The following is a 25,397-nucleotide window of genomic DNA, read 5'->3' as shown; positions in this document are numbered from 1 at the left end:
TTAATCTAATGATATACTATTGTTTTATAGATTATGATATGATACAATTTTGTTTTATGTTATATGCAGGCTTGGGGTAATGCTAAATGTAATGGTAATGCATTGCAATGCATTACATATTTTCAAAGTAATGCTAGTAATGTGTAATGCCACAAAATTAGCATTACAAGTAATGGTAATGTAATTCATTACTTTCCAAAATCTAGTGTAATGCTGGCATTACATGGCATTGCTTTGCATTACTATGCTTATTTATGCATGTTCACTTTAAAAAATGTGATGAATAGTTGAAATTGAATTTGACTAAATTTATTTTTTAAGAAGAAAGAAATAATTCTGGAGATAAAAATGTTTTAATTGTATTATTAAAAAAGATTTTTTAAAAATTCATTTTTGAATTGATAATATTACTAAATATAACAGCACAATTTCATAACATTTTTAAGAGTGTTGTTATTAAGAGTTTTTAATCATTTAAACAATTTACTCCATTTAGTTTGCACTTCAATAAGAAATGTGTCAACAACACACTATGCCCCCAGGATAATCTAAGTATCAAAACAATCTATTGTACATGTTATAAGAAGTGCTAAACACCCCAATCCCCTTCGAATTCCCTTCGCTATGTCCCAATAGAATAGGAGACAGACATGCACCTTTAAAAGCAAAATGAATGCACTGTCCATCCATGATGAAAATCAACATCACTTCCAATATTATAACCCATTTGAAAAAATAATTTTACTTACTTATTCTCTCTCTCTCTCTCTCTCTCTCTCTCTCTCTCTCTCTCTCTCTCTCTCTCTCTCTCTCTCTCTCTCTCTCTCTTGTACCGGTATATTAAGTACACTGTACATTAGTTTGGACTGATAGAAAATGCAAGATTCATGTATTTTTTCTATTATTGCACTTAATATATCCTAAGATAAAGATCGTCAAACAGTACTTTTCAGTCCAAGCTTCGACTGCTTCTGTAAAACATTTATTTAGTATAGCTGGGAAGATTTTCAAACTAACAGGATGCAGTTAAAAGATGAACCCTTTGAAACTTTGATCATAAAGTGCAACAGCAATCTTTTATTTTAAAGTGTCCTCAGTAGAAAGAAATACGATTCAAATACAGTATCTAAAGAAATATAACTTGAAAAAACCATCTGTTTATGAATTAATACAATTAAGTGTTCAAAATTATAAAGATTTGTGTAATCTGGGGAAATATATCTATTTAGCTTTTGATAACAGCAACCTTATTCCATAAATTGTTTTTTGTTATGCATGTATTTCTGTGTCTCTATTTCGTATCCTACATTGTATCATGCCAAATGTCTATAAATATCATTTTACTTATGTAATATGTTGTTCATAATGCCACAAGATGATTATATATTGAACAAATAAAGAATGACTCTTGTATAGTCATTGAATTTGAACCTGATACTGAGCATGAACCTGTAGATATGTTAAAGAGTGTTTTATATTTGAAACATTTGCAAAAACTCTTTATTAGCTTTACTTTTTTAAAACAAAGTAATGGTAATGGTAATGCATTACTTTACTCATGTAATGGTAATGTAATGCATTACTTCAAGAAAATCAAGTAATGGTAATGGTAATTTAATGCCCAAATTCATGAAGTAATGGTAATGTAATGCATTACTTTACAATGTAATTCGCCCCAAGCCTGGTTATATGATATTGTTTCATGACATTTTATCGAATGATAAAACACAGTATCAATTCATACGATACAATATCATAAGGTACAATTTCATGGAATACAATATCATATGATATGATATTATATAGTACTAGACTTTGACCCGTGCATGCACGGAATGCCATTGCATATGATATCGATTTACCCTGCATATAGTTAATTACCCAAATCGTAAATGATAAATGAATACAAACACCACATTATGTTGCGAAAAAAAATCTTGACTCAAAATTTGGTAAAACTTTTTAAAGGTAAAAAAAAAATGTAAAAACATACATGTCAAACAAAAATAGTAATGTCTGATTATATAATGAACAATTACTAAAAAATCATGCATAAGACATTTACAAGTAACAAATACATAATCTCCATAATACAATATTTGATGATATTATAGAATATTGTGCCAAACCATGCTACAATATCTAATATTTTGATATAAGAGGATACCATGATTATCCTATACGTTATGTGTTACATGTATGATCAATGAGTTCTCATAAAGGTGATGCCTTGAATCGATGAGCTTTGTAATCTGTGATAATATGTTTTTTTAAATGAATCCATGTACCAGATCTTTCTTAGGTGTGCAAACGTAAATCTTTTGCCCACGAATTGTTTCTAGGTTTTCCCTTACAAATACATTATTTAATAGGAAGCAGGAAGCAGTTGTTTTTGTGAGAGTCGAATGACAGGTGTAAAAATCCGAATTTTTTTTTTTTTTACTTTAAAAATTTGTTTTGGTATATTTATTTCAATGTAGAGATATTAAAAAAAAGAACGGACAAAAAAAATCTTTTGAGTATTTTTCAAAAACATTGAGGCGGACTCTAGACAATACATTGGTTAAAACTGGAACCATGTTGAAATGGTTGTTCCATATTTTAGGGGGGGGGGGGGGTGTAGAGGATCTTTAAAAAATTTCGCTCAATGTTTAGAAAAAATTGTTCGTTCGTTTTTTTAATATCCCAACATCAAAAACAAATATACCAAAATAAAATTTATAAAGTGAAAAAAAACCAATTTCGCTAAATAAAGAATAGACGTAGTCCATGACATTGTTCGAGCTTGAGGTTCTTATTCTCATTTTTATTTTATGTATGCTACATTAAGCACACGTGTTTAAATTAGAATTTAAAAAAAAATACTAATTCCCGTAGTTTCACAAAATTCGTCTGGTAAATACAAGTAACAGTATGTTTAGAGTCTTGGCAAATATTGTCATTATACTCTGTTCCAAATTTCTCCTCGTATCGGTATGTGTGATATCTGTTTAAATTAGTCAAAATGTGACGGAAACAGTAAAGTGTAGACTGTAGCCTACAGGACCAATGTATAATGTTCAGAGACAGTGAGGAATGCAAAAACATTGTTATATTTAAATAACAAAAGAAAACAGGTTACCAATAAAGATCACATACATGTAACAATTTGCTCGTTACATATGCTCTAGAATCAAGAAGTTATGAAGAAACAAGTCATCTTAAAATCACTTCAAAATTTAGATTGAATCATCAGAACGTAACGACTGTAATGATGAAGACAATGTTACTGACAAATCGTCTTGAAATTTGACATCGAATCCCTCACCTTGACTCTTTTTAAATAGTTCAAGCGCTGTGTGTATACGGTAACAAACAGATATATTGTCGGCGATATTACAAGCAGCAGATGTACCGTGTTGATCCTCATTATCGTCATCATCGTAATCTATCGTGATGTTTTGGGCGTAGACCATTCCCAACACATTAACGTAGTTTTGTATGACAGAATTAGGTCTGCTAAAAACAAGCGATCCACTATCTCCTTCTTTAGAAAATGGTCCGTTTAAACCTTTCACTAAGAAGATGTTTTCTCGACAGTCACTATCCATTTCTTTATCATAATATTCCCAACTTATGATGCGTCCACTGGTTACATTCGTTGCAGCTCCAATTTTATGGACTAAACCAACATTACGTAAGTTTTTTTTATATACTTTTGCATTGACTTTCTTGTCGTCATCTCTCCTAACGGTCACATCGCATGCATCTAAGAAAGAATCCTTTAATTCAATAGCTGCAAAGTCACAGGCTTTTTCCCTTGTAGTAAACACGCAGGTTCCCATTTCTTTAAACCCATCAAAGTCCTTGGCATATGCAAGTTGTTTTTCCTCGGGAAATATATGATTACATGTCAAAGCATATATTTTTCTCTTGTTGTCATTTTTTCTAACAAATCCCCCAAGTGTACCTGCGTTATACAGTCCAGAATCATTTCGTTTACATGACAGTAAATGATCCCCCTGCTTTAATGTTTTTTTCTGCACAAATTTTCCGTTTACTATTTCTAGATTAAATTGGTCAAAAAAAAATTTGTCGATATTTAAAAGTTCTTTCTCCATTTCATTTTTATCAGTCTCCTTCTGGACAAATACTTTGAAAGATGACGTTCCCCATATTCCAAAAGAGTTAACAAAGGGCATTCTGTAAAATCAAACCATAGTATGAAAAGAGTTAGCAATGTAACTTTGTTTCACGTCAATGAAAAAGGTTCATTAAAGTTACAAAAAATACGATAAAAAGCCATTATACATATCTTTACAACATTCCAACGAAAAACAAACAATATGAAAATGGACTGCTTTTATTCTTGACAGACGTCATATATAAAACATGGTAGAAAATCCATATGTTATATATATATATATATATATATATATATATATATATATATATATATATATATATATATATATATATATATATATATATATATATATATATTTATATGTTTTTCTACGGATGTATTTAAGCAGTAATTGCATGTTTGATCTTGATTTTAAATAGTTTTAACAACATAATCGCTGTTCAATACATCAAAATACCTATTAAGGTAACTTTTTATTAATGCACCCAACCGATCATTTAATAATTGCTTCCTCAGATAGGGATTATCATACAGTACCAATCGGACCCAACCTAACAGAACGTAAACCGCAACTTAACCCTGGGTTACTTTTGAGGTTAACCCTGGGTTTACTTCGGGGTTTTTTGGGGAGTTTATTTTAATCAACTCTCCTATGCAGTTACTTTGGCAAACCGAAAGTGAAACAGTGTTTGGACCTAAGCACAAATCAACACCGCTGACAAGACTAAGTTCTTGAAAATAATAGAAAAATTTGATGTATTCTGAAGCATTGTTTTTAAAGGAAACTAATCAATAAACACTTTGAAAATAGTCAGATTTTATATAATACGAACAACTAAGGTATCTTATAGCCTCATGTATTCCTACGCCAGAGTTTAATATAGCCTCGTTCAACCAAACGCTCGGCTATCTCCGTCAAATCTCCGACAAGCAGAGAGGCTCTCTTGCTTGTCGGAGATTAACGAAGACAACCGAGCGTCTGGTTGAACGAGACTAGAGTTCGATATCAACAGTGCTTGGATCCGTACAATTTTTAGAATTGCTTCGATTACTTATTCATAGTTTCAAATCTATCTTTAAATATTACACAACATGATTCATATGGGGTTTCTCGAAATTCTTGTCGGAAAAGTCTAAAATTCGTATAAAGAAAAAGTGCGTAATTCAAATATAGAAACTAATTGCCATGCAAGATAAGTTGATTTTTAAATAAATGATAATCGATAAAATCAACTCCCGTCAGTACTTCAGTACTTTGATTTTTAATGAACCCTTAGTAAAACCAAAGAAAACTTGGAGTGGACACAGAGAGTAAACCCCATTCAGAAGTATACCCCTGAAAGCTGAGGCTACATATATATTTGGAATATCCAAGGGACTGGAATTACAGATGGTAAGATAAAGTACGGGTCTGCTTCACATTTCAGTGCGTTTAGTGGACATTAAAAGGAAACCCCGAGTAGACCCAAGGAAAACCCTGAGGGACTAAAATTTTCAAAAAGCAGACCCTGAGTAAAATCTAAAGTAAGTAAACCCCGAAAGTAAACCCGGGGTTCAGTTAGGGTTGGGTAAAATCGGTACTGTAGAGCTGATATTTCTTATATCGCTTTCTAATTTGAAAATGACCGTGCTTATCGCACGTATTTCTCAAGCTCGATTAAAAGTTTGTTGTCGAGTTATAAAAAGGTCATTGAATTCACAGTTCTTTGTTATGTAATTTTCATTCGTTCTTTGTTATGTAGTTTTCGTGCCACGTTTAAGTTTATATTTAAGAAACTTTTGTTTAAGCAATTTTTGTGATCGGCTTCGGTCGATTACAGTTGGGTCCGTATAAGTCATCTGGCAAATTTTACAATTTGTGCACGCCTTGTGCCTCGCATTACATGTAAGTAACTAAACAAAAAAAACATCTATTTTTGTGCTTTTGCCACATCAGACCACATCATGTTACATCAGCATATTAGTTACCTGAATAAAGATGTGAATTAACAAGTTGCCTTTTAAAATGGTGGTAATAAGTAAAACACATCAGGACGTTTGGTAACAAAAAAAAAGATTTGAGTTCTATTACTCAATTACAAATTGACGACCTACGCAGTAATTTCGACCAGCCAATATTAAAAATGGTAAATATCTAAGTAAAGCGTTAAAAGTGTAGCTCAATTTCACTGTTATGTTAATGTTTAATAAGATCAAAGTTATAGTTACCTTAACAGGAAATCCTTAACATTATATGGAACAATGAATTCAATGCCACCTCCTTGCAAGCAAGAAATTCCGGTCGTGAGTTTACTTTTCTCGAAATCCAAATGTTTACGGATTTCCCTTATTTCTGCAATAATCTCAGATGAAAGTTTAGTCAAACCTTGATTACTGAAAATTTCCAACCATTCCTTTAAAATCTGATGAAACGGTTCTTCCAAACATATGGTAATATTTTCTTTAATTTTTTGTTTGTTTTTACCAACAATGACAATAGAATCCTCTGTTTTTTCTGCTTCTTTGCAAATGGTATCGGATTTGATTATTATTCTGTGTCGTGCATCTACCTTTCTTATAATCTAAAAAAGCAAACGTAGTTTAGGTTTTTTTAAATTTAAAATATGGTAATTAATTTAATACTTTTAAATGTAAAGTTTGTCATTTCATGTTTTTATCGATGAGTTTTTTTTATTTGACGACCCAAACATAAATAATTTACTCTGAGGTAAACAAAAACATAATAATTTTAAAATCATTGCTTTTATTTTAATTTATGTTAATTTAAAACATACCTTCAATACTGAGTTCAAAGGAAGATCGTTTTGAAAGCAAAGAACTGGAGAAACATCCCATACTTTTTGATCTTCTGATAACGTTTCTTTCCCTGTTAAAATCATCGAATCAAATTTCTAGACGTTATTTTGATATAAAGATGAATATGTGTATTTACGAAAAACGTACATGTTCCTCCTGATATGAGATGCAGGTTGTCTTCATGAAAAATTCCAACAATCCCTATTTTGATGACGACGTTCTGTTCCTTGCTAAGGTGTATATTTTCAACACGTGATTTACAATTCCTTATCAGATTATAAACATAATGGAAATGATTAAAACCCTGGTCTGGTTGATAAAAGAGATACTGTATTGGTGTGTCTGAAATTATAAAGATAATTGAAATAATTGTCATTGAAAATCTATAATCAAGAATAGATATTATTCAAACACTATTTGAATTTTTATGTGCCGTGTCAAATAAAATGACTTTGTATGTGTATTTATTATATCTCCATGTAAAATGTGGAAGCAAATATCATGAAATGAAATACATATCAATTATTAGGCAAAAATATGACATAAATGAAATTTTTAATTGACTGGAAAATTTGAATCCATTTTAATTTTATCATGTGGTCCCTTGAAATAAAAAAAAATGCATTAAGTTTGAATTAAATACAAGGCAACAGCAAAAAACCAAAATGGTTTGAAATACATAATCTTCATTAGACAAATAATGAGTTGAAATTTATATTAGAGTAATGTACAAATCAATGTGTTCTCCATTCCTTCAATCCATGGCAATGATCATAAAATTACCGTTAAAAATGCTTACAGAAACGAACTCGATTCTTTATGATAATAGTAAAATGTTAAACTTAAAAACAAGTTGCTGAAAGTATATTAAAGTTTACCATAAAAATTAGTACAACCAACTTTTATTTTCTTCTTTGTAGTGTGTTTTTAAGTAAACGACCAATGATTCATACAATAATTATATTTTTTGCGGCCCATTTGACGCTTCCGTCAATATGATTTCTTGTTGTGGTTTTGTAATACAATTTAACTTTCTTGAGAGGGATTATATAGGCTTTGCCTGTTGCCTTATCCATTTGATTACTCAATAAAATGTGTTTAAATTAAATTAAACTTAGTGATATCAGGACATTAACTTATAATTTATATTAAAAATAGAACGACACTTTGAATAGCAATAATAGCTTTGTCACTTATAAGTCTTAAATATATGTAAATACATCTTTGATGTTTGTATATATTTTTGTTTGTATATATTTTGTTTGTTCCAGCAACCCCTTAATGGTTTTTTTTTAGAAAAAAAACTGTGTAAAAGAAACCAATTTATGCTATAAATGTGAAAATTGTGGGTAAGGTAACTTAAATTTGCCATATTTCAAAATTGTAGGCTTTTCAATCAAAATGAGAAGTATCAGAAATAAGATTATTATATGTATACGTGTACAAAGAACACAAAATGATGATTCCATTATAATGGGGCCATTAAGACCCTTTTCATGATATCCTTTTTCGATCGTGCTACCGGCTTTCATTAGCTCCCGAGGATTTATATGATGTATTAAGTATATGGTTATGGTCTTTTCAAAAATTATGAATTTCATGGCCCTTGCCTTGGGTCGGTGTTCTAGTGTAAGGATGGGGCTTTAATAATACAAACAATATTGGATTGGGTAGTGTAATTTCGACCGATTATTTTTCTTTCTTTTTTTGTACATAAAATTTGTTTTACTATTTCAATGTATCTTATGCTACATTTTGTAAATATTTTTGTTAGAATTTAGAAGGTTATTGGGATCATCTTAAAAACAACCATTCCAAATAGTTTTAATGCATACATTTTAAACATTGAGTAATGTACATGTACATGTATATGACGTAATTTATATTTTGACACCATGTCATTTTATGTTACTGCAGTCTTCTACAGAAGACATCTTTCCTTGCTATCAATGTTCATTTTCATCATTTAATATCCAATCTTCATTTCCGGTCGTTGATTTTAAATTGTTAGCAAAGTCAACATTGGAATCGGCGGGTCGAGATGTCACAAAAGTTGTTACTTCAGCGACATCATACTTTGGCATGGTAGGCCATTGTTTATGTTAAAAACGCGAATATTGGTGTTGGAGTTTCCAAACAAACAACTCAGTCGAGTGAAAAAAAAGTAATTAGTGAGTATGATGATTTACCTACCGTACTTTTTACCTACCCTAAAATAATGAATTATGATATGAGTAAAATACATGTTAAAGTTTTGATATGACTGGTTTTACTCAAACCTTAAACTTACAGAAAATACTGAATAAAGAAGAGGCCCATGGGCCACATCGCTCACCTGTGAAACAATAAGTATGATAAAATCAGCTTAATGGAGTCATAGTACAATCATAGTATATCTTGACGATGTACAATAAAACATGTACATCCTGTATAAATAAAAATCCAATTTCCCCCCTTTTCTGACAGGATGATTTTAAAGTCAGATCACATGTTGTGTATTGCAGTTCTCAAAAAGATCTTAAACAATTGTTTATATATGGGATATAAACCTATAACAAACTCTAACCCCCACCCCCACCCCCCCCCCTTACCCCACCCCATTGTGAGGCCCAATAATCTTCCATGGGCCAAAGTCTAAATAATTATAAAGAATCACTTGGTTAATTAGTTTCTTAGAAGATTTTTTAAAAAATATTCTATATACTCCTATGTAAAACTTCGACCCCCCTGCCCATTGTACCCCCTCCCCCCATCTTCGGGGTCATGATTTTCACAACTTTGAATTTACACTTTCTAAGGATGCTTCAGCACAAGTTTCAGCTTTCCTGGCCAAATAGTTTCTGAGAGAAAAAATTTAAAATTTCCTTTATATATGTATATACTATGTAAAACTTCGACCCCCCCCCCCATTGTTGCGCAACCCTTCCCCAATGGATCATGATTTTCATGACTTTAAATCTACACTATCTGGGAATGCTGCCACACAAGTTTCAGCTTTCCTGGCTGATTAGCTTCTGAGAAGAGGATTTTTAAAAATTTACTCTATATATTTCTATGTAAAATTTTGACCCTCCATACCCCCGGTGGATCATGATTTTCACAACTTTTAATTGACATAACGTATCTAAAGATGCTTTCACACAAGTTTCAGCTTTTCTGGCTTAATAATACTTGAGAAGATTTTTGAAAATTTCTCAAAACGTTTCATTAAGTCCTAATTTTTTCCTTAAAAAAGGCGTGGTCCTTAATTTCCGCAACTTTAAATTTCCTTAGCCTAAGGGTGCTTTGTGTCAAGTGTAGTTGAAATTGGCCCAGTAGTTTTTAAGAAGGTGTTAAAAATATGAAAAGTTAAGGACAGACGGAGGGACAGAAAAATATGATCCGAAAACTTTTCAGCTCAGGTGAGTTAAAAAACTAAAGATGGAGGTAAATAGTTTGCAGTGTGAATATTAATGATTTATATTTAAAGAAATTAAATCTGTGAAGTTTTCCATATGAAATCAAGGGATACATATCAAGACAGTTTCTTACCGAATATCTCTTTTTTACTGCTTCCAATAAAATTATCTACTTTGATGTGAAAAAAATGATTTTCCAGTAGGTCCTTTTCTTGGACAACCAAAACAGGACTGTTGAGAGAGTTTGAGGTCCCTTTGTATGCTGAATGATTGACATCTATGAGTGAAAAATCTTCATGGACATTCCTTTTCACCTTCCATTGAACATGATATGCTTCTGGTATTGATTTGATCTTTGCAGTAAACCACTGCCTGCCATCAGGATTTTCATGTCTTTCCATGTAAATTTCTGGTTCGCCTGATTCAAATCACATATAAAAAATCTTATTAGGACATGAAATTACTGAATGAAAAAGGATATATTTGCCCTATGTCTAGCTTTGTTACGTTGTAATCATTGTTGGGTTAAACTAACGCCGACTTCGATCAGCTCTGGTAGTTTTTCACCATTGTAGAAACATTGTCTCAAACATCAAGCTGTTTATTATCGCTACATGCGTTGTGAGGTTATATACATTATACCAATTAAGAAATCCCACTTTTAATAAAAATTACAAATATGGAAAAAATATATATCTAATATTTAAAACTCGTTGGATAAGGAAAATATAAAATCACATAAGAATAGACGTTTAATTTATTGAATTATATAAAGCTTTTGAGACTGTCCCTTAAAATGACTTAAATGGGTATATTAGCCTATTCGATGATGTAACGTTCCGTTATGTGGTCATTTCGAAGATAAATATAGCTGTCTTTACGTAAACTATCACTGAATTAGACATTGAAAGAATATTTTGATCGAAATATTTTTCAGAGCTTAATGAACAAAGACTCGAACAGTCAGGTTTGTTGACATGCAAAAAGTTGTGAATGCTCGATAGTTTGAATTGACTCAAAGAACGAGATACAGTTGTGAAAGGTATATATGCCGTTTTTAACGGCATTTTTACAATGTTGAAAATAAGACCCGAATTTTATCAACATGACTAGATATATAAAAGAAGTTTATGAAAATTTTTGCAATTTTTTGATAAATATTAACGAGGTACTAGCCATACTTTGAAAATGAATAACAGCAATTTACCTATGAACGTTTGGGATGGATTTGTGCATGTGCACGGGAATAGTAATTTAGAATTTCAGCATGCGGAAAATGGTAATACGCAGGTTTGTCTACATTTGTTTGAATCCATATAAACAGTTGTGTGTGCTGTTAACAGAAAAATAGCAGATGTTTTTTTTAGGATGATTACGTATCGGTTTCGAAGATAATCCATGAGAGCTCTTTTGCAATTGACTATTGTTTTTATGTATTGACACCATGTATTATCATAAAAAGAAGGTCAAAATGATCACTTCTGGGGCCCCTCGGCTCAAAACATATGCAATTTATAGATTTTAAGTATTTGAAAGATAGCCATTAGGTATACAAGTTTTATCATATTCAATAAATATTGTACCATATACATAAGCTTCTTTTTCTTTATGAGTAAACATCTTTCTAAACCTGTCTATAACAAGAAACCGACAAGCCCGTAGTTTAACATGAAATTTGTAACACGTGTCCACCGCTCAAAGTGGTTTTCAAAAAAGATTCTCATTTTACCACGTTTTCTGTCAAACTGTTTCTTTCTTTCTTTTCTCTTTGAACGCGTAATTCCACTGCCAACGGGCAGACTACGTTTCCGCATTGACATCTTGTGTACGTTCTAAAATAAGATAGTCACATCATGTGCTCATAAATATTTCAGTAAATAAATTAATTAGAATTTATATTTAATACTTTTGAATGCGTTATTTTAACTGTATAATTTGCAGAAAGTGTATAACTTTTGTGGCTAAATGGAAAAACGCAAACATATCTTTCCAAAATGATTTTCATTTCAAACGGTATATATACCTTTAATGTCTTTTAAAACAATTACTGTTGATTCGAAGTTTAAAAAATGATTAAGGATGATTACTTATAGCGAAATAAACATCTTGACCTTACTTTTTAAAGTTTTTGTGAATTAAAACTAAAGTTTATTGTTTTCATTGCGTGGACAGGATAAGGCTAACGTTTGATAGCTAAAGAAATTTGCAGTCATAATCACTATAAACCTAAGTCTTTTCCTTCAATTTTTTTGCATGTCAATCTTCATCAAAATCAATTTTAAATCATTTTTGATTGTAGGAGTAGGGTGTTTTATATATAGGTATATCTTCGATAACCAAGGTACTGGGCATTGAAGCGAAAGCATTCGTGAACGGAAGTTTTTTATATAAATTTTCACCCGTTCATAAAGCAAAAGTTTACCACGCGAGTTATTGCCTGTCGTCATTAAAAAGATAAAACCGTTTAATGTGTCAACATTTACTTTTGCAATCAATGAAAAGGATTACATGGGATATAATAAACAACAGTGAGCAACAGTTTTCAAGCAAAAGGGAGGTTCACCATGCGTTTGTGTAATCTCCATGCGTGTGTATAGATTAGTCATACTTATACGATGAAAAGGGAGGTGTCATCGCAACAAGTTGTTACCTTTTGTCTATTACGTATAAGAATGTAAGTAATAATTTGAGTTGGAGTATCATTATTAACAAAACAATTAGAAGTTTAGGTTAAAAACAAATAATGTATTCATATAATTAAATTCTAGTTGTAGCGCGCTTTCTGATCGGGTATAAATTTTTTTTTAGCGTTGAAAACCATTTTATATCGTTTAAAACTAATAATTATTGAATTCATTCCTTAAATAGATGGAATATTTATAGGAGAAACTAAATCACGAGAGCGGGATGTGGCCCATTTTTTTTTATCAATTGGGCGATTTCATTTTTCTTGAAAAGGTTACAACTTGCGTGTCTTACTAAATGTACATTTAACAATTACTAGTCAAGTGTGTATAGTGTTAATTCGATAGATGTCTTCTAACACATTCTTAAGCATAATATATATATAGTTTTACAAAAAAATTCATTTTACCCCCTTTTCATTGGTCTATGAATGGGTTCATACAAAGCAGTGTTGAAAAGTTCACTGGGATTTAAACTTGGTTGGTACGTGATCAAATCTTTTGAGAAGCCGTTCGGGCTTCCCAGATTTTGATCACGTGACCAAACAAGATTTATTTAACTTGCTGAACATTTGTTTATTGAGCAGCAGCAAAAATCTGTTCTATTAAAAAATTTCGTTTCGTAAGGCAACCTTTTTGGAAAGCTATTACTTGTATGATATTAAAGACAATGTTACCGAAAACAATTTCACTCTCCTGTGACCCAGCAGAGGTAATGGCGGTGAATCGGTAAGACCCGGCATCTTGATGATTGACGTTATTGATGGTGAGTGATGGATTTTGAACTGTCACTTTGGAGTATTTCCTTTCTCCGACTTTATTGTCTATCTTTTCTCCATTTTTACTCCAATAAACAGTGTGTACTTTGGAATTTTCACCAGTTGGAGAAACTTTCCCAATCAGTGTAACAGAACGATTTTTATTATTGGTTATGCATCTTGTCAAAACAATTGGATGTCCTAAAATAATATACGTAAAAAGCAATAATGATATGTATAATTATAATATATATAATTTTATACATGTGCAGCTAAGAAGTGTAACACTTTTTATGCAGCATATATTTCAGATTTCGGTAAAGTATTTTGAAATAGCTCTTTTTACGTTAAGGTGTAACGTATTACTGAAAATTTTTCCATCTTTGTTCCAAATTCGTAGTCGATAATAAAGAACATCTTCAAATGTTGTATTTGTAATAACAAGTAACGGCAATTTAGGGCTCTGACTACTTCCTTCATATTTTGGATCTTCTACTTTGATGCTACTAAAATTTTGTCTATCAATGCTTTTTTGCCATTCCATTCGGCAAATTGATGGACATGATGCATTAAGAGCCTTTATCATTGTCTTAGATCCAAAACCAATTTCGGAGTCTGTTACAATATTCAAAATTAAAAAACAATTAGTGTCAAAGATAAAAGAAAAGAAAAAAGACAGATGTTATTTTATTCTACAAACAGATTTATGCATTCCTATCTGCTTTTGTTGGTGACGTTATGGTAATGTAACCATCGTTCAAACCTCCTCCAACATATTTCTCATTTCTCAAAACAAGATTTTCACCTTTTTCATCCATTTAATACTATTTAAATTAGGTGCACATTCTAAACTTTGTAATATTTAGTTATTCCTACTTTTTTCTGGTGTAATATTCAAAACGTCAAAACTTGGACGTTCTGTAAATCAAATCACAATCCATCATAAAATCGGTGAAACATAAAATCATACGGTAAAAGTTATTCATACAACTAACGATTGCATTTTAATCTGCAAATTAAAAACAAATTATCTAGTGTGAAATCATTAAATTTCGAGGGGCCAATTTTCGTGGATTTCTCAAATTATACGGGTTTTGAAGACGTAATTTTGCGTATTCTCTTTATCTACCAAAGTAAAAATGACATCATTTCCCCATTTTATTATTCGTAAAAGATTTTAAATCGTGGATGATAGGTACCCACGAATACCACGAAAACTGAGTCATCACGAGATATAATGATTACACGGTCTGTCACTTTTTATCTAGATTTTGAGGTTTTGTGCAAAAAAAAATACCAAAGTACCTTTGCTGAGTATTTTGTGAATTTTCTTTTTTGATCCTCTTGAGAAAAAAATTTAGCATTTTCCTTCTTGTTTGTTTTCTCGCGTGAAATAATGAATGCGAATAATTGTCAAATATCGATTTACCTTTTTTATCAGAAAATTCCGAAGAATTTAATGTGAATTGCATATTTCCAAGTTGTTCCTCCTTTTTCGGATATTTATATCCCAATTTCTTTGGTATAGTTTTGTTCAACTCTTCTTCATAATTATAGTTACTCTTGTATTTTGTGAGATTTTGAAATCTACGAACTTCATCTCGTACACTTTTAATAGATTCCTCAAACTTTCCATCGTGCATTCGGTTTGAATTATCAATCAAATGAGAATACAGCAATCTGAGACTCTCTATGTAGTCATCAATACGTGTGTACTTGTGGTTCGGTTTAATTCCCCGTCCTTGAGTTGGTCTCAGTGAAGGGCACAAATGTCTTATGAGTTTGAACAGCAAAAGAAAATCAAATGTTTTGTAGTCAGGCAAAAGAGGTGGGTCAGGAAAACAACGTTGCCATTGATCTGGACTAAGTTTGTCTTTTCCAGTAATAAGCATTAAACACGATTGTATTTTCACGTACAATTCATTAGGACTAATATAATGAGTTAGGACATTTACAAGAGACAATTTTATGACATCCGTACAAGCACGTGTCGCACAAACAGATTCATATCCAGCTTTGGATAAATCGGATGGTTCCATCATCAATTTTAGGTCCATTTCAGTATGTGTTGTCTTTTCAGTTATCTATCTTCATCATCATTATCTCATCGTCGCTAAAGGCTGAAGGAAAAAACTTAGTTATCAGTCTTTATCTTGCAAAAATAAACTTGAATGAAAAAACGCTTTCTATAAAATAAAATGACTGATGAAATTGACTCCATGTTATCATTGCAAGAATCGGTATGAATAATGTTGTATTTTCGATTTATCTTTGTGCGACGAAATAGGTTTGACAGTCTTATGTTTTTAAAACAAGTAATTGTCTTTTCAAATTTAGATGTTTAATGAAATAAGAATCATTCTTCTGAGCAAAAATATTCCAATTAAAAACATTTTGTAAGCTTCCCATTAAAGATATAAGCTGTATGTCATTTATTATTTTCATAATCAGATGCTTGCGAAAAAAGATACCATCAATACACAAGTAATCATTTTATTGAATATATTGTCAATGGGAGTACAAATGTATTAAAGACATTGATTTAAATGCTGATATGGAGAACAAAAATTATCTGATAGCTCCTGATTCAGATATCTATGGTGATCCGTTGGGGCCACTTTTTCGTCTTTAGGGTAAAGATGCAAAAATTCTAAGTTGCGAAGGCGAAAATGCTGAGGTGCAAAGGCGAAGGAGCGAAAGTGCGAAGATGCTACGCCGAAGCGTGAAGATGCGGAGGCGAAAGTACGACTATCGCTTCTTCGCCTCGCACATTCGCACTTTTGCCTTCGCATTTTTTGCTTGCAGTCAGCAAGTCTTGGTCGATTACAATGGTACAGTACTTGACAAAGGTTTGCCGATTAATATCAGATATTATTGGTATGCATGTGCTTACTATAAATTTTTATCAATATTTTAACGTGGTATGAAACATTTATGTTTACAAGTGCTACCAATGCCTATTCATCATATACTTCACATAAAATGTAATGTCCACCATAATGCCATGTACTCATCCACGTCCAGACTCCTATCACTTACCGACAGTCTGTTCAACTTAAACCAATACCGTGGTTCAAACACAGTAACATTCTAATTTCAATATGCGACATTCCATCCTCATGCATGGATCCCCTTGGAAAATTCAATACTATCAATTTCATACAATAAAGGGGAAGATGGCGTCCGGACCCAACCCCCCCCCCCCTGTATAATTCAATTTCATATTGTAAAATTACCAACAAATATGCCTCTGTGCCCCCCCTCCCCCCGGCAAATACAATTACAAGAATCCCTCGCCTCCCCACTACCTAAAAACATTATGGATCTGCATCTTCTGTCTTAGATGTCATTTTATACATCAAAAATTATCTTTAAACAACAGAGAGCTCCACAACCTAAAAAGGCGAAAGTGCGAATGCGAAATTGCGCTATGCTATGACTATACACAACCAACTCGAATGCGATAGTAGTATCGCTCCTTCGCCTTCGCACCTTTGCATTTACATCTTCGCGCTTCGCCGTCGCATCTTCATACTTTCGCTCCATCTCCTTCGCACTTTTGCACTTTCGCCTTCGCATCTTCGCCCTAAAGGCGAAAGTACGAACATCAAAGTGGCCCTATCGGAACATCATAGATATATGTATAAGCATTCTATTCTAAGGAAAATGAACAGGGACTCTTACGTAAAGTATGCTAAGATTTTGACTATAGTTGAGGTATAAGAAGAATAATCTTAAGACTTGCCTAAGGCTTCCTTAATTATCTCTCATATCGTAACATAGAACAAACTTAAGCTTATGTTTAAATATAATAACTGCCCATTTCTTTTGTGAAATTTGAGGGAATCGTTTACTTGTATCAATCATTTTAATTCAAAGCAAAATAATGCACATTACTAATTAAATGCGATGAATAAATAGGCAAATCAGGAGAGGCAATCCTCGCGGATTTTAAAATCTCAGGGTTTTTTTAAGACAGTTTTGAATTTTTGAAATTATATCAAATGATTAGTTCTCGTGATTTTTTTTTTCGCGATTTGATGCAAAACAGAGTAACCGCGGACTTAAGAAGGAATCGAATTTAGAGTATCTAGTTTAAATATAGATACAAGTATAGGTAAAATGGTAGAAGATTTGGTTCTATAAAAAATAGTTCTTTGTAAATGCTGACGTATTTGGTCTATGGTATTATGTTACCGTGTTTTTAATTTGACAAATATTCAGTAGCTTATTCGTTGTCACAGACATGGCAGGAATATCGACCTACACTAATATCGAGATCGAAACTCTTAACGAAAGAATACAAAATGATAAGGATATTTTGTAATATGTATTACGGTGCGACCGTTGGGGCTAGAGCATCATGTGATAAAATAATGAATTATGATAAAACAATAAAAATAAAAGTAGCGACGTAAAGTAAATGAATTTGAATGCAGAATAAAATAAACATGCCTATTTTTTCCAGTAAATTTTCATTATTCAAAAGATTTTGGTATCTATTTATATATAGAATTTATCTCGGATAAAATGTTGTTGAATAATAAAGATTTTAACATAATGTACATTACAGTTTATTTCATCTTTTCTTGCAGCAGACATTTTTCTTAAACTTACATAAAAAAAAATTGACTTATCACAGAGTCCCCCCTCCTCCGTTTTAAAAAGAATCAAATTTACGTATAAAAACAAATTTGCTGATCATATAAGGAAAATGGATCCCCCAGGAGCATGTAATAAATGGAAGTGAAAATAAAGACACTATTGAGCAGCTCAAGAGCTATAAAGGCGTACTACGCACTCCAAATTCTTCACCCAGATTAGAAATTTCCTGATTTTGAGATTTTCTTTTTCTTTTTACTTGCGAAGATTTTTTGAATGATGTTGCCACGCCCCCTTTTAAAAAAACATTCCTGGAAATTACCGTAAATATAGTGAATAAAAAAAATGTGAGCATTTATCCAAATAAGAGCAAGTTACCGCTGTTTCCTATCGCGAGATGGTATTCAGTCTAGTGAGATCGACCGACATTGAGGAATTGCATTGTGGGTCGAAATTTACTGACGCCGAAAAATTCTGTCGGATCAATGTGTCAGAAATCCATTGTGACGTCACTCGAAAGGACGATAACTCCGTTAGTCTTATGTAATGGAATTTACGTTGTGTCAGCAGTATATTTACAATGCATGTACATAGTCTTTTATCTTGGTCACATTCCACTATTTTTACCCCGTGCTCATTGACCACGCAAGTAGTTCCATTCTAAAAATGAATGTATTATTTCAAAAATTCCGAGGGGTACTAAATGGTCGAATTTGGTTCCTTTTATGGCATGGATGGAAAGAAGGTTTGAAAAAAATTACAGGCAGGAAAAAATTTAGAAAAATTATCTTTACAGGCGCAATAGAAAGGGTGTAAAGAGGCCAAATTCCAAAGTGAAAGTGAATTTTTCATGGTTGGAGTTACTTTAGGGGCCATATCTCAGTCCCCTCTCGATTGATTTTCCTGTAGTCTGGATATGTTGTTGGACTAGTGTCATTCTATAGTTATGCTGTATTTGAACTGATTTGAGCCAGTGGAATTTTTTATATGATTTATTTTTGTATAAAGGAATAAGAGGGAAAAATAATTGTGGTCTGTGTCCTCTTGTTCTCGAGAGAGTGTGAAATGGGAAACCATAATTACAGGGAACTACTGGGACGATTAAAACAAGGCATTACTGGTCCGATTTACTGACGCCAAAAAAATCCGTTGAATGAATGTGCAAATAGTTTGAATTTTCTATTCACACACGCCTTGCTGGTAGAGCTCGCTTCGCTTCGCTGCGCTCGCTATTAAAGCTCTACTGAAGTCATTTAAACGACAGGCCACTGTCAGCCAGGGGCCCGTTTCACAAAGCTATCTTATGACAAATACCTGTCTTAAGACCAAAATTTGTCCCAAGTTTTTATCATAGCTGTTTCACAAAAGTGTCTTAACTTATGATAATCTAAAGATTGTTCAAAATCTTAAGACACCCAGATACTTCTCTCAAGTCAATTTTATACATGGCGGCGGCCTATGTTTTGATAAGAAATAGGCAACTTAAAAGGCGTGAGCGTGTATTCAGGGACAGAATCAACCCATTAGATTATATGGACGATTGTGACATCTTAGAGAAGTCCCGTTTGCCACGACATGTTATCTTTGACTTATGTAATGAGCTTAATGATCGTTTAGAGCACCCAACCAAAAAACCACATATGCCCTTCCAACATCATTGCAAGTCATGGTTGTGCTTCGCTTTTATGCAAGTGGAAGTTTTCAAGCTGTATGTGCAGATCTTTATGGTATAAGTTAAGCAAGTGTGTCCAGAATTGTTTACGCTGTTACATCTACTCTAGTTGCCTTAAGTCCTGTCTACATTAAATTTCCTTCTACTGACAGAAATATAAACAATACTATACTGGACTTCGCTCATATATGTAATTTCCCAAAAATTGTTAATAGACGGGACACATATTCCTATTCAGGCACCTTCAACTCATGAGTTTGTTAACAGAAAAAAACTTTCATTCAATAAATGTGATGGCAGTTTGAAATTCCAATTTGAAATTTTTGAATTTGGTAGCAAAGTGGCCTGGATCATCTCTTGACGCATTTGTGTTCTCAAATTCTGTTTTGTGTCAAATGTCTGCGAATGGCAACATTAACAGAGGTTGTCTAGTTGGTGACAGTGCGTACCTGTTAAAGAATCACTTACTAACACCCGTCTTGAACCCGCATGAGGAGGCATACAATGATGTCAACACTAAAACCAGGGCCCCCCATTGAGCGAGCGTTTGGTGTCCTTAAAATAAGGTTCCAATGCATCGATCTCTCCGGAGGGACCCTACTTTTCCGGCCCGAAAAAGCTTGTGGAATCGTGATTGCTTGTGTGGTGCTACATAACATTTGCATAAAAAACAACGTCCATGTGCCCCGAAACATAAATAATTATCGTGTTTTTCAACAACCAGACAATGTTATATACCAAAGAGTAAACAATGACGGTGCTGAAGTTAGAAGAAGATTAATTCAAACTCGATTCTGAGAACTAAGTAATTGCCATCTTTCCTTTGAATATTGTGTTCATTCAAATTATATTAAAATTTCAGAATTGTTTCTTTTGCTTTATATACGGGTAATAATAAAGTAATAGTAATTTAAAGATATTTCATCATTTTAATGCGAGACATGCATTTGTATACAGGTATTTAGGAGGCTAAATGGTCAGTAAATTACAATTTTGAATTACTATAGAAAAAAATTAAGATTCTATGGTTTCAAAATTATCATTTTATATTTTTATAGATTTATCTTATAAACGTTCAGCCTCCTTAATAATCATCAATCAATAAAAGAACAATATTTTCTTCACCGGTTTGTTTTTATTGTTCTTATCAAAAGAAAGTACAAAAATATACGGTACATTATAAGGTATCCAGTAATCATTATGTTATTAAATATATATTTATACTGCAGATTTCGTAAATAAATGCTTTACTTTACAATTTACTGATTGAATCTTATGCAATCGCTCCTATAATAATTATCTTAAGATTATCTTAAGATAAGTTAAAGTTATGACAGCTTTGTGAAACAGCTATGCCATATCTTATGATAATCATAAGTCAAATCTTATGACAATCTTAAGACATATCTTATGATAAATCTTATGACAGCTTTGTGAAACGGGCCCCTTATTAGTTTCTATAGCCCTAATATCTGCCAACCAGGTACTACCCAGGTGAATGGTCACGCACGCAATCTATTGCTGTGATTGTCAACGTGTTCGGATCGCATCAGCTAATACAAAAGGCATACTCAAATGTATCATACTAAAATAAGGGCCGTATGCAGGACATAGACGAAATCATATGACCGTTCTTAGTCCTACTTTGTAGATCTTATACCGTAGCATAAAGCAAACTAATCAAGGTCTTAGCCATTTTATACTTATGTTTAAAAGGTATAACGAATAATCCATATTATTATCAAATTTGATTGTATTGATAATAATTCATCATTGATATGATACCAGTATAATCTGGTTTGAATTTAGATATAAAACATGACTTATGTGCTGAATAACCGTGATATTATAGGTGTAAAATGTTATGCTAATGGTACAGACACAAAATTAGAGGCAATACGAGTTAGAAATTGAAGATGCACGTACATGTAACCAATCTTGATATCGTTAGTTACTTCTTCAATCTAGGAGAATATTGAATCTGCCCATGGCGTAATTTTTGTGAAACCGTGTAAGGTATCTCACTAGTTTTTCAAAGCAGCAGAAAACTATAATTACTTGATTATGATAAATTACACGATGCCAAAGACGTAAGGAAATCAAGTAGGCGAAGAATTATTGATTTTTTACTTTCAAATTATGATTATTAAAAATTTGATTCCGTCAATATCGGAAAAAGACCAACGCGGGTTAGAACTTATGATATGCAGTTCACATGGCCGATACTTTAACTACTGAGCTGTTTTAATATGCAACCAAATCGATTGATACAACCCAACCAAACATTTAAATCGCAATCTTGTGACGTAGTGTCTTTAAAAGGATAAGTCTTGATGTAGTAGGCTCCTAAACTTTCAAAAAATAAAAACAGACTGCAGAATGGTTTGTTGGGGGATTTTTTTTGGTAGGGGTTTTTTGGTGGTCTTTAACATCTAACCTTATGTATTCACATACTGTTATAAAGTTATTCAACAAGTCAATTTTTTGGAAATGACCAGCAGCTCACATGGAAATGCATATTTTGTTGAAAATATTTATACTGCTTATTATAATCAATATCCCTGTTTCTATCCTTGAAGTGGGTATAGATATACCAGATTTCATAGTCTTTAATCAATATAATGTATTGAACTTATGGATAAACACATCTGTTTGTCTTGCCGTTGGGTTGTCTGATTTTGAATTAAGTGGTTAAGAACGATCTGGGACTTTGCTGGATTTCATGAACACTTCCGGTTCAATTGAATTTCCTCCAGAGCTTTCAATTTGTTGTTGGTTGTCAATAGAGATGACGATTTACCTCAGACATTTAAAAATCATGTTAGTTATTTTTTAAAAGAATGCCAACTAACGGTGGTATGACCCCTCATATTGTGACGAGCCTCGAATCGAAATAAACAATAAAATGATTATAATTTGGATATTTTTTCTTTCCCAAATCAGTTACGCACTTTGTAGCGCAGTGGGTTAGAGCGTTATTTACGGATCTGTTTATCATGATTTCGAATCCCACTATGGCTTTTTAACTTTTACTTTTCAAAAAAACAGTTTAAATTTAGTTTTTGATCAAATTTTGTAATATTTGAAAATTCTAAGCCGGTTAGAGTGTTTGGATAATATTGTACTTTTATCCACATTAATATCGCCAGGTGTTTCATACCACCTTAAAATAATAAATCTCGAGCTGATATTGGTGAATTATGGAAACGGCGTGTACATGTATTACATGTATTCTCTATTTAAATACGAGATAAATAAATTGATGTTTTTTGCAATCATTATCCTTTATCAATAATCCAATGATAATTACAGTAATTATATGCACAGGAGATTTCGTGGTGTGTTTAGTTGTTAAGCATGAATCGGTGGACCTGGTATATTGGCAATACATTTATCGCTTTGTCTTCAGATTTATTGTTTTACTTGAATGTCAAATGAGGAAGTGTTTGTAAACGTAGGCACAGCTTATCAACACGAAATGATCCCGTGATGTATGCACAACCTTGTGTATATATCGTTCAATCGATCTTGTTATGAGCACAATTTATTTTAAACTCGGGCAATACTGAATTTAAGTCAATATACAAACAGTGCGTCCCAAAAATGTAATTGAATACTTGTACTAGTTATACTACACATTCTCTTTAACTATCGGTAGTCCCTATATGTTATGGATAAATATAATCCTATTTACTATTTAACACCCTGTAATATAGAAAAACTAAAAATATTTCCTTCAAAACGCACCCCATCCCTCAATTTTGTTAGACCGAGGAAGATGGCTACAATTAAATCTCTTGAGACTATTTACGGTTTAGATGGTAATGGAAAAATAACGAGTTAAGAAATCAATCATTTTCCCCTTTGAACATTTTTTCTTCAGTTGTACATTTATTTGTTTGATTTGTTGTGTATATCTATTAAAGAAAAAGTATAAATATAATACAATTGTTGGTATGTATCACTAAAAGTAGATTTTCCAGTCGATTATTAATCAAAACTTCTTACCTTCTTTAGTTGAATCAATCATGGCGATCAGGCCCCGCCGTCACCTACTTCCCTCAAGTCAATACCCAGCCTCAAATCTGAGGTTTGACCTCAATTTTATGCACTGGATGAAAAAATATCACGTGGAGACAAGTAATAAGGACGCAGTTTAAATGTCTCGCGTAACAGGTAAATGTAGGCCAAAAATTGATCCCGTGATCGAAGAATGAGACATTGTAAATAGACCCTAGCAATGGTTTTTAAATGGCATACTCTAAAACCTGGCCTGGCCTGGCCTGGCCCCATTGGCCGGGCCTGGTCTCAAAGTTGGCCTGGCCCCACTTTCGGCCTTAAAATTGGCCTGGCCTCAAATTTTGGCCTGGCCTCAAGTTTGGCCTCTTCAAAAAATGTTGGCCTCAAATTTTAAAATTTTTCTTTTTATTTATTTTCTTAGATTTAAATTGAATTTTTATTGATTTCATTTAGAAATTGAAAATTCAATGCTTTTTTAATGTATAAGGAATAATCATATGAAAAAAATTATATGACAAGTGACTGATTGTTTGAGTTTAATTAATTAAATCCATTTCACACAAAAAATACCTATGACATGCATGTAAAAAGTGTACAGCATTGCTGTTCCTATTGCTAAGGAATAGATTATATCAATACCAAAGCAACTAACTATAAAACTAAGAGTGGCCACCCCCACCCCATCTCCAATTTAAAAGTTAAACATTATTTTAAGAGACTGACCTGATTGATATCCAATATTTTTGTAAACTGGTACATAGCATTAAATCGTTATCACGGTGTAATGCACTTTAAAATTTTCAGTTTGTTTACATTACCTGTCAACACCGATCAAGCCCAAATTTCCCTCTCCAGCAGAAATTCAATATCAACCTTTTCTGTCGCTAATATGCTACACTGGGGTCAGATTCATTGCCTATCCGATCATTTAACATTTCACACAGTCTAATTTAGTTAATGGCATTTGTGAACGACTGCAACATTGTATCCTCTGATAGCTTGACTCAGTGATGGTCATTTATCATCACCTCCTGATTAGAGTAGAGTTTCGTGCATGTGTTGCTTGTATATTTAGGAAACAATTTTTTCTCCTATGGAGAATTGTCATTATTAGAGTCTTAACAAAGCAAAACATTTTGTGACCTTTGATGTTAGTTAGAGTAAATATAATCCTCTTCCATTATTTTTTTCTTAAACAGGTTTTTGGTAAAAGAAAAGTTACATAGATATTGTCCTATCCTAAGAGCAGTTTGATCTAAATAAATTGCAAAATAATGCCATGGTTATACAATGGCAGGGCAAAATAACATTCTTTTGTCTTAAGTATTAAAAACAGATTGA

The 25,397-nt window shown here is 32.4% G+C and overlaps 1 protein-coding gene across 1 annotated transcript; it reads right to left on the bottom strand.

Moving 5' to 3' along the window:
- Positions 1 to 870: 870 nt before the first annotated feature.
- LOC128173670 (uncharacterized) lies at positions 871 to 24,196 on the bottom strand. The gene is made up of 8 exons (XM_052839342.1): positions 24,045 to 24,196; positions 15,192 to 15,882; positions 13,682 to 13,963; positions 10,454 to 10,738; positions 7,070 to 7,264; positions 6,901 to 6,992; positions 6,335 to 6,687; positions 871 to 4,182 (listed from the first exon to the last, which is right to left on the bottom strand). The coding sequence occupies exons 2-8, from the start codon at positions 15,817 to 15,819 to the stop codon at positions 3,219 to 3,221; spliced, it is 2,799 nt and encodes a 932-aa protein (XP_052695302.1). The 5' UTR covers positions 15,820 to 15,882; positions 24,045 to 24,196; the 3' UTR covers positions 871 to 3,218.
- Positions 24,197 to 25,397: the final 1,201 nt, after the last annotated feature.

This window comes from Crassostrea angulata, chromosome 2 (genome assembly GCF_025612915.1).
Source record: "Crassostrea angulata isolate pt1a10 chromosome 2, ASM2561291v2, whole genome shotgun sequence".
NCBI classification, from domain to species: Eukaryota; Metazoa; Mollusca; class Bivalvia; order Ostreida; family Ostreidae; genus Magallana; species Magallana angulata.
Note: the sequence above shows the minus strand (reverse complement) of the source record. Positions and strands in the feature narration are given on the sequence as shown.

Excerpts from the sequence above, each read along its gene's own strand:
- LOC128173670 (XM_052839342.1), bottom strand. The coding sequence starts at position 15,819 with ATGGACCTAAAATTGATGATGGAACCATCCGATTTATCCAAAGCTGGA. Across the intron at positions 10,739-13,681 it reads GGAGAGTGAAATTGTTTTCG|GCGAACCAGAAATTTACATG; the intron begins GTAACATTGTCT and ends GATTTGAATCAG. Across the intron at positions 6,993-7,069 it reads TCTCATATCAGGAGGAACAT|GGAAAGAAACGTTATCAGAA; the intron begins GTACGTTTTTCG and ends TGATTTTAACAG.